Source organism: Planococcus citri, chromosome 3 (genome assembly GCF_950023065.1).
Source record: "Planococcus citri chromosome 3, ihPlaCitr1.1, whole genome shotgun sequence".
Taxonomy (NCBI): domain Eukaryota; kingdom Metazoa; phylum Arthropoda; class Insecta; order Hemiptera; family Pseudococcidae; genus Planococcus; species Planococcus citri.
Genome location: NC_088679.1, coordinates 71,322,828 through 71,332,351, shown reverse-complemented (window position 1 = coordinate 71,332,351; position 9,524 = coordinate 71,322,828). Strand labels below are relative to the sequence as shown.

The 9,524-nt window shown below is 34.9% G+C and overlaps 1 protein-coding gene across 1 annotated transcript; it reads right to left on the bottom strand.

Annotated features, from left to right (window-relative positions):
* Positions 1–225: 225 nt before the first annotated feature.
* On the bottom strand, positions 226–9,430 carry LOC135838843 (vitellogenin receptor-like). Its single transcript, XM_065354635.1, has 11 exons — positions 9,246–9,430; positions 6,477–6,755; positions 6,167–6,275; positions 5,938–6,087; positions 5,526–5,630; positions 5,258–5,395; positions 4,883–5,101; positions 4,648–4,801; positions 1,444–1,654; positions 950–1,300; positions 226–820 (listed from the first exon to the last, which is right to left on the bottom strand). Exons 1-11 carry the CDS (start codon positions 9,297–9,299, stop codon positions 410–412), a joined length of 2,181 nt encoding a protein of 726 aa, XP_065210707.1. The 5' UTR covers positions 9,300–9,430; the 3' UTR covers positions 226–409.
* Positions 9,431–9,524: the final 94 nt, after the last annotated feature.

The following is a 9,524-nucleotide window of genomic DNA, read 5'->3' as shown; positions in this document are numbered from 1 at the left end:
ATGAAAATTTTTGTAGTTTCTATAGTTGACTACAACTTACTATGTTGACCACAAAAATTTATCGTAGTAACTATAGTTCACTATGAAAATTTTTGTAGTTACTATAGTTGACTAAGATGTACTATAGTTGACTACAAAAATTTGCATGGTAACTATAGTTGACTTTAGTCAACCATAGTATTTTTCCGTACGGGTATGCTAAATAAAGAATGAGAAACAAGAACATTCAAAAATATGATGTAGATAAGTAGTTACCTATCTACTTATTTATTTTTAAATAACTAAATACATATAAATGCTCCGAGATTTCATACAGATAGCATATCAGTATACAAATACCTAGTAAACCTTAACATTTTGAATAGGTAATTATAATTTCTATCACAGATAAAATAAGATCACATCAAATCTACAACTCTACTTGATTGGTTATATCAACGCGTTCGATAGATTTGTTAAATCTACAATAATTTCGTAAAGAATCATAATATTCAGGCCAGCTCTGTTTTCTACTCATAAAATGAACTCCGAACGCTAACAGACTTAAAATAAACACAGCCATCAGCACAGCAGATACCATAAACACCCCATGAGTTTCTTCACTCTGGCTCTTCAACAATAACGGTTCGTTTTCACCAGCTTCTGCATCCCTTAAATCCTCCATCGCGATAGGATTACTTCGTTGATGAAAATCGTTGCACCAGTTTTGATCACTTTTCAAGGCCAAATTCTCGCAAACGCAAACGAAATTGGAGGTATTCATCGATGATGGCCCACGTATCAAACATAAGCCGTTACACGACGTCTTCGAACAAGGATTCTACATGACATTTGAAAAACATTATCGTCAATTTTCTTCCTCGCTTTATACATGAGATGAAAATGGGAAATTGAATGAAGTAAGTTTACACTGAAAAATTGCCTTGTATATACCTTACCTATTACCTACCTTGTTTAAAGCGTTCCATTGACGATTGTAAGCGAATAGATTCTTAATGGCAAAAGTAACGTTGTTATCAACCAATCGTGTCGCGTTACTGTCAGATAACGTGATTACTGTAGTACGTGGAGAATATATTTTTCCAGCTGGAGACCCGACGAAATGTCTGTTTTCGTCGAAAATTCCATCTGAAGAATCAATAATTGCGTATCCAAATTCGCGATATTTCTTAATGTATTTTGCATAACGTTCGACGTTCTGGACTCTGTAGATTTCATTATCACCAAATTTCGTGAAAAATAATTCGCTATCTAGGACAGTGAAATAATTCAAGTAGCCGTGATATCTGATCGATCGTAACTGAAATGAGCAGATGATAAGAGGTGTTAGTCGTGTTTTAACTAGGTAGGTACCTATAGTACCTGACATACCTATATCGTACTTCCCAGTAAATGTACATTTATCTAGGTACCTATACATTAAATACTTAGATACAAACTCACATCTGCACGTTCTTCATCGAACGAGAGTGACCAAATTTCATTTCCTTCCTGTTGTGACCAGTATAATTTTCGAGTCGATTCGTCAACTGCTAACGGAGTAAAATGACGGAAACCACCATCTACCATATAATCTTCATTTGAACCATCCATTGCAGACTTCATAATGAATTTATCATCTTGGTAATCGGATTTTTTCACGTAAAACATCAATCTGCATAGATAAGTAATTATAAGTTTAGGTATAGGTATGTAGGTATAGGTATGTAGGTATATATATACGAACAGCTGAGTTTGAGCCGAGTTTTAAATAGTGTGAATAATTGTGAAGATGAAATCGAGAGAAGAGTGAGGAACGAGGGTTGGCTTGGCTCCTATCTTGAACGTTCAAATTAGGTATACTAATACAATCCTCAACAATAAGCTGAATCGTTCTAATTCAATAGTCTTTTATTGACCAAAAAATTGAGTTTTTGTACATTTTGGCATCTTTTAAACTTCGTCAGAAAGACAGGAATGTTTTACTACTGTTAAATAATTGGTTTTTATCAGTTTAATATTGTTATTTTGTAATTGCGAATCCGCGTTTTAATTAGTTTCTTGTTATAATTATACCATATTGAACGCCTCATGATAGGCCGCATCTACATTAGAAAAATTTCAAAAAAAATCGGTCCATACATTTAAGAGAACTTTCAACTTTCAGACTGAAAGTAATAGTTTAATGACGCCCTAAATTGTTATAGGGTTTCACGAGAAAAACTTCTTCAATCACGTTAGTAAAAATGAATCGTGCTAGGGAGCACGTCTCTCCCCCCTCCCCCAATCTCAAAATATGAAAGAAATCAGAAAAATTGAAATTTTTATTTTTTTTTCACATCATAATCCTTGAATTTGATCTATTTTCATTAGAAATACTATTAAATATTTTATGGACCTGTCTACATGATGAAAAGGTGGAACCTGGAACTTGTCTCCTTCCCCAGAAAATGAAAAAAAAATGAATAATATTACATTTTTTTCTTCCATATTTTAATTCTCGGATTTGGTCGATCTTCATCAGAAAAGCACTACCTATGTCAGACCTTTAAAAACTTGTAGACAAAAAGAATTTCTGAATTTTGACATTGAGAAACATTGAAGTGGATGTTTTGTAATAAAATTATGTCAAATTTTCACAGAAGACTTATTGACGTTCTGATACTTTGTAATGTATGTAAGACTTGAAAACTTGGAAAAAATCGTCAAGAATCCCTATCAATGAGATTTAATTTTCAAGTTTGAAGCAAAAAAAAACATATCCATGACTTGAAACTATCTTTGCAGAGGAGACTTCACCTCCATTCCAAAAAAAAAAATCAACTTTGTGGAACTCTATCATCTAATGTAGGTGGTGAGCATTGTAGAGGGGACTGAGAAAAAGTTTTTCTGGAAAGAAGAATTATCTAGAAGCATTCTGCACAGAGATGAAAAATTTTCACCTAATTACGAGTACCTATAGACATCAATTTTCATATTTCTCAATATTCTTCAATTTTGGTGGTCTCATAAAAATGGACCACCATTATTTGGAGGACAAAAGTGTGCTTTTCTTGAAAAAGTGGTTATCTAAAAGTACTCTGCTCAGAAATGAAACATTATCAAAAAATTTGTATAGGTACTTAATATGAATTTTTCATTGTTTTTGGTGATTTTTTTCAACTTCGAGGGGCTTCAAAGGTAACCAACATGATTTGGGAGACCGGGGGGGGGGAAGGTTTTTCTTGAAAAGGTGCTTATTCAGAAAGATTCTACACATAAATAAAAAATTTTCAAAAAATTTCTACAGACATCAATTTATAATAATCATTTTTTTTATTTTTCCCAAATTTGATGCACTCCATGCAAGAGAGCCAAAATCATTTGGGGTTCCAACAATGGTTTTTTCTTGAAAATGGGGTTATGTAGAACAATTCTAATGTGGACATAAGATATTTTCATCAAATTTTCCATAACTTTGATTTATTATCATTTTTTGTGATTTTTTTCAACTTTGAGGGGCTCCTTACTAGGGGGCCAATATGGTTTGAAGGGTCGGGGAAATTTTTTTCTTAAAAAGGAGATTATTTAGAAACATTCTGGCGCAGAAACAAAAAATTTTCATGAATAGAACTTTTTTTGATTTTTTTTTATTTTTTCCCCACTTAGGGGGCTACCGGCACCACTTTTTCACAGATAGGGGAAAAATAAAAAATAGGAAATCATTTTCTCACCTGAGGTCATGTTTTTGGGGGGTGGGAGCTACAAAATTCCAACTTTTCAAAATAATAAGGAGCACCCCAGAATATGAAGTCCAAAGTCTTCAAAGATATGATAAAGGAGGAGGAGTGAGGCGTATTGATCAAGGAAATTACAGGGTTTAGGTAGTGCTATAATAAAACATTTTCCACGAAAACTCAATTTCAGGACAATCTACCCCCTCCCCCAAATGGGACCTTTATAAGAGTCCAAGGGGGTTCGATTCATATGAAAACGACACCCATATTGTTAGCCTTTTTCAGATCCAAAATTAGGCGGTGAGGTGCCTATGAGTCCAAAATAAGCGTTTTGAGAAATCATGCATTTTCTACGCCATTTCAAGGTTCTCGTGAAAAATTTCCGAACTTCAATCACGATACTTCTATTTATTTTGTTGACATAATGCTATGACATGACACAAAAAACACATTTTAAAAAGTTTTTTGAGTTTTTGAAGAAGACTCACCTGGAGAAATATTTGAAAAAAAATGACCAAGAATAGTACTCACCTTAAGATATATGTATACCTCCCCCCCTCGGTGCAAAAAATTTCGAACAAATTCATGTGGATAGACTCGTACTGCTTTCTGTACTTATTTTGGGTAAAATATTTTTCATTCAAAACTCGTTGAAGTGTAATTTCTTTTCCGAAAAATATGCTTTTTCGTCATTGTGGACAAGGGAGTGTGGTAGGAGGAAAATTTTCGGGTTTACAATTTTTTTCAGAGGTGTGCAACAATGTTCAATCAAAATTTTCACCTATTTGACTCGGGAATACCCTTTGAAAAATTATAGCTTTATTTTCAAACATTTTGTCACCAAGTTGACTTTTTCAGCTCATAAAACATTTTTACGTATTTGAAAATATTCACTTGAACATTTTTTCCCCAGCCAATTTTTGACAAGTTTAAAACATGCTTCAGTGCTTACCCAAATTTTGGAGCCAAAGCAACATATCTCACGTTACAGCATTTCAACTGCAAACAAATTTTGCCATCGCTTGAACAAACTGATAACGACGTATTTGTGGTAAAATACAGATTGTCAGTGATGTAGTCTACTGCCAATGAAACGATGGTAGACTCTGTCGAAAATTATGTAAGATAAGCCGATCATTCGCATAGGTATATATCAAAATTCCAATATTCAAATTAGAAATCCTTACTCGATCGAATCACCTTCGTTGTAGCTCCAGATGAAATAGCAGTTTTATAAATTGATTTTCTATCACTGTCGTCGTAAGTTGTGTAATACAGATGGTCACGTGTGCCTGCGACTTCGTCACACTGCACTTTCTTCTTGGTGAATATATTTTCACCGGAAGTCATGTTGACGATTTTTATCGCAGTCGAAGTCGCATACGCTAATAAATTATCGTAGGATACTGCAAAAAAAAAAAAAAAAAAAAAATTTAATAAAATAAAAACCACGGAAAATGCCTTCACTCCCTATCTACTTACTTGTAGATAGGACCGAGGCTGAGGAACATTTTTAAATTAAGAAAATTCAAAACGAAAAACAAATGAATATCTTTACCTACCTTTACTTACGCATATAAAACCTGAACTACTGCGCACCTCAGTAAATGTGTAGTTGTCATAACACGAGCAGAACATTTTACTTCTAAATTGAAAGCACCTTTGGCTACAAGAATTCTCTTTTCTACATGGTTCAACTTCTGCAAATTGAACATCGAAAGTGTTTGCCGATTGGCTCATTGTCAGTTAGGTATTCGTTCCAAGAATATTTAATGGGTAATTATTTTTAGAATTTGATAGGTAGGTATGTAAGCTACACGTACTACTAACCTTTGCATAAATTCTTCATTTCAGGTTTGTTTGGATCACACAAGCACATAGGACCACTCGGGGTGTTGAAGTAAGAATTGGGACACTTGTCTAGCAATTCGTAATCTATCGTATAAAAAAACAACCAAATAAGATATCAATATAATGTACACTACCTATCTAGGTACATCTTATCGTTCAATATTTTTTTTTCTCGCAATTGTGGACCAACAATTTTTTTTAAGCCGGTAAATTTTGACCAAATTCATTGAATATTTTAATTTTTTTCTAAGCTATTTTCAATTGAAAATTAGGATCTCTATCACTGAATTTAGTCAAAATCTCTGTATTAAGTACCTACATTTTTTTTTTCGTGATCCAGATCAACTTACATCTAGAACTAAATATGTAATAATTCAAAAGTATTCCTTACTAATCGATGTGCAATTATCACTTTCATCCGAGCAGTCGAAACAATTGCATTCGTAATCGCAAGTCTTCTCTAAATTCAAACATCTTAACTTATCATGACATAAAAATTTCCCACTAGCCAATGAACAATTTCCAACATTTATTTCATCTCCTGTAACATGTTTTAAGCATAAAGTAAATACTCGATGGCGATTCCAGAGAGAGACCACATTGATGAAGGATTTACTCACCGCAGTTCAATTCATCAGATCCATCTGAGCAATCTTTAATCGTATTACAACGAGCTGATATACTCAAACACGATTCATTATCACATTTGAATTTACTTCTGCCGCACATCTATAAATACAAAGGTTTTGAAAAATACATATGGTAGGTACGTAAGTAAGTAGGTAAGGTGCATAGGTACGTTCTAAAAAGAAATCAAATATTTTCCTCTCAATTTACGTTATAAAAAAAAAGAATTGAAAATTCGAAAGCTAAAACCTGAATGCCAAAGATTTTTGGGAGCTGAAAGCTATAGCCATTTGAAAGTTTTACCATTTCATCGCATCCATGAGAATTATGACTTCCATCACGACAAAACGACTGTACACTTATAGTACGTTCAGGACTCATGATGATCGTATATACTGGTCCATTAGTCAGATTACCTGCACAAAAGTCATCGCTAGAGATGTAGTTTCCATCCTTGCAACGGAAATGTCTCTCTGGATGAATAGGAAAAGATGAGTTCCGTAATGGGTACGTCGACGCTGTCGCTGGGTTCCACGACTCGTCGGCGTCGACCCACCCAGACGAAAACAGCTTTGAATACACCTGGAACATACAATGCGTTCAATGAGGTTTGTGAGTGGAAGGCAATAAGGTTCAGTTTTGGGATGGATACAACCGAGTTTTGCTATGAACCAATTTTCATAATGGCGTTGCCTACATATGGAAATTGAAAGGGGCAAAATCACATTCTTGAAAAACTAGAGTCAGAATTCGTTTTTGATCACAGACTGCTCAGTACATAGAAATTTGAAAAAGGACCGAAATTTGAGAAATGATCTAAAAAATGAATTGTCTTTCAAAAAGTAAACGACGTTTTCATCACATTGCTCACAAGGAAACTACCCACGGTGTGACATGAGCCAAAATTATAGCTGCTGAAGTTCACGGAGGGATAAGTTAGGGGGGTTTAAATATCGAAAAATACACAAAAATACACTGCAAAAAATATAAAAATTGAAATCGCCGCGATCTGCGTGTAACACCTTGGGGGGGGGGGTGAATTTTTCCCCACCCCCTAATTTTGGGCGAAACTTTCGAAAGAAAATCAGGGGCATGTGATATATCGAATTGCATGTTTTTGGTGACGCTGAATACGAATATGACGTCAGATTTTTGATTGGACCCCATCCACGGCCCCCAGAACCTCCCCAAAGGGAGTAAAAGTTCAAGAAAGTGTTTTTTTCGTGCGACACATGAAATAGTATGTTTTTTGTGACGCTGAATTCGAATATGACGTCAGATTTTTGATTGGACCCCATCCACGGCCCCCAGCACCTCCCCAAAGGGGTAAAAGTTCAAAAAAGTGTTTTGTTTGTGCGACACATGAAATAGTATGTTTTTTGTGACGCTGAATTCGAATATGATGTCAGATTTTTGATTGGTCAAGTCTTTTCGATCCGCGTGGGTAACACATTGAGGATGAATTGTTCCCCATCCCTTAATTTTGGGCAAAACTATCGAAATAAAATCTGGGGCATGTGATATATCGAATTCTATGTTTTTGGAGACGCTGAACATGAATATGACGTCAGATTTCTGATTGGACCCTGCCCACGGCCCCCCGCATGTTCCCAAAGGGGGTAAAAGTTCAAAAAAGTGTTTTGTTTGTGCGACACATGAAATATAGGTAGTATGTTTTTTATGACGCTGAATTCGAATATGATGTCAGATTTTTGATTGGACAAGTCTTTTCGATCCACGTGGATAACACATTGAGGATGAATTTTTCCCCACCCCATAATTTTGGGCGAAACTATCGAAATGAAATCTGGGGCATGTGATATATCGAATTCTATGTTTTTGGTGACGCTGAATACGAATATGACGTCAGATTTTTGATTGGACCCCATCCACTGCCCCCAGAACCTCCCCAAAAATGTCAAAGTCCAAAAAAGTGTTTTGTTCGTGCAACACATGAAATACTTAGTACATATGTTTTTTGTGACGCTGAATTCGAATATGATGTCAGATTTTTGATTGGATATGTCGCTGCGATCCGTGTGTAACACCTTGGGATGAATTTTTCACTTATTGAAAAGAATTTAAAAAATTAAAAATCAAAATAACTCGTCATCCTATTTGCTTTGCAGCTAATTTTTTTTTTATCATGAACCATAGTCGATATATGATGTCCAAGGGTGGACAAGTCGCCTAGATTCGCTTGTGACACACGAGGGAAAACACTTTTTTGAACTTTTACCCCTTTGGGGAATGGGGTGCAACCAAAAATCTGACGTCATATTCGTGTTCAGCGTCGCCAAAAACATAAAATTCGATAAATCACATGCCCCAGATTTTCTTTCGATAGTTTCACCCAAAATTATGGGGTGGGGAAAAATTCATCCTCAATGTATTACCCACGCAGATCGAAAAGACTTGTCCAATCAAAAATCTGACGTCATATTCGTATTCAGCGTCACCAAAAACATGCAATTCGATATATCACATGCCCCTAATTTTCTTTCAAAAGTTTCGCCCAAAATTAGGGGGTGGGGAAAAATTCACACCCCAAGGTGTTACACGCAGATCGCGGCGACTTGTCCACCATAAGGCGTCACATATCAATGGTACACCGTGGCCAATAAATTAGCTGCTGAAGTAAACAGGGTGCCGAATGATTTCAATTTTTATATTTTTTGCAGTGTATTTTTGTGTATTTTTGTGATTTTGCGATATTCAAACATCCCTAACTTTTCCCCTCGTGAACTTCAGCAGCTAAAATTTCGGCTCATAATATATTTTTTGATGCTCTATCCTCCTGTGAACAAATTTTTTCGATCAGCGCGTCACAACTTGGGTAGTTCCCTTGTGAGTACTTCAGAGCAATCGAAAAAAAAAAGTTCTATGTATTATGGAACATGCTTTTTTTGTCGGATTTTTTTAAATTAGGTACCTTTTTGTATACATATTTATTATTATTATTATTATTATTTTAGCTATTTTCAGATATTATTGTAACTTTTACACTGTTATTATACAAACATGCTTTGAGGATATTCTGAATAAATTTATATTCTACGATTCAATATTTACCTGAAGTATCCAGCAACTTGAAACTAACACTTGATAAATATTCAAACTAATCATGTTAAAATTTAAATTCAAAACATTGAAAAACAAACTACTCGCGGAAACTAACCGAAACTCGGTTCGTCATATCACTTTAAAAGCGAACGGAGAATTCCAGCATCATTGATTATACGTACCTAGCCGGACGATAGAACGCGAATGAATAACATCTGATATGAAAATCTTGTCGTATTTGCAGTAGGTACATCTTAAAACGTGATATCTGCTTGAAAAACATATCCA

Bases quoted from the DNA above. Each gene is read 5' to 3' on its own strand.
- LOC135838843 (XM_065354635.1), bottom strand. From the start codon at position 9,299: ATGATTAGTTTGAATATTTATCAAGTGTTAGTTTCAAGTTGCTGGATA. The intron at 6,088-6,166 runs GTGAGTAAATCC...AACATGTTACAG, and splicing joins ATCTGATGAATTGAACTGCG to GAGATGAAATAAATGTTGGA. The intron at 4,802-4,882 runs GTAAGGATTTCT...AATTTTCGACAG, and splicing joins AACGAAGGTGATTCGATCGA to AGTCTACCATCGTTTCATTG.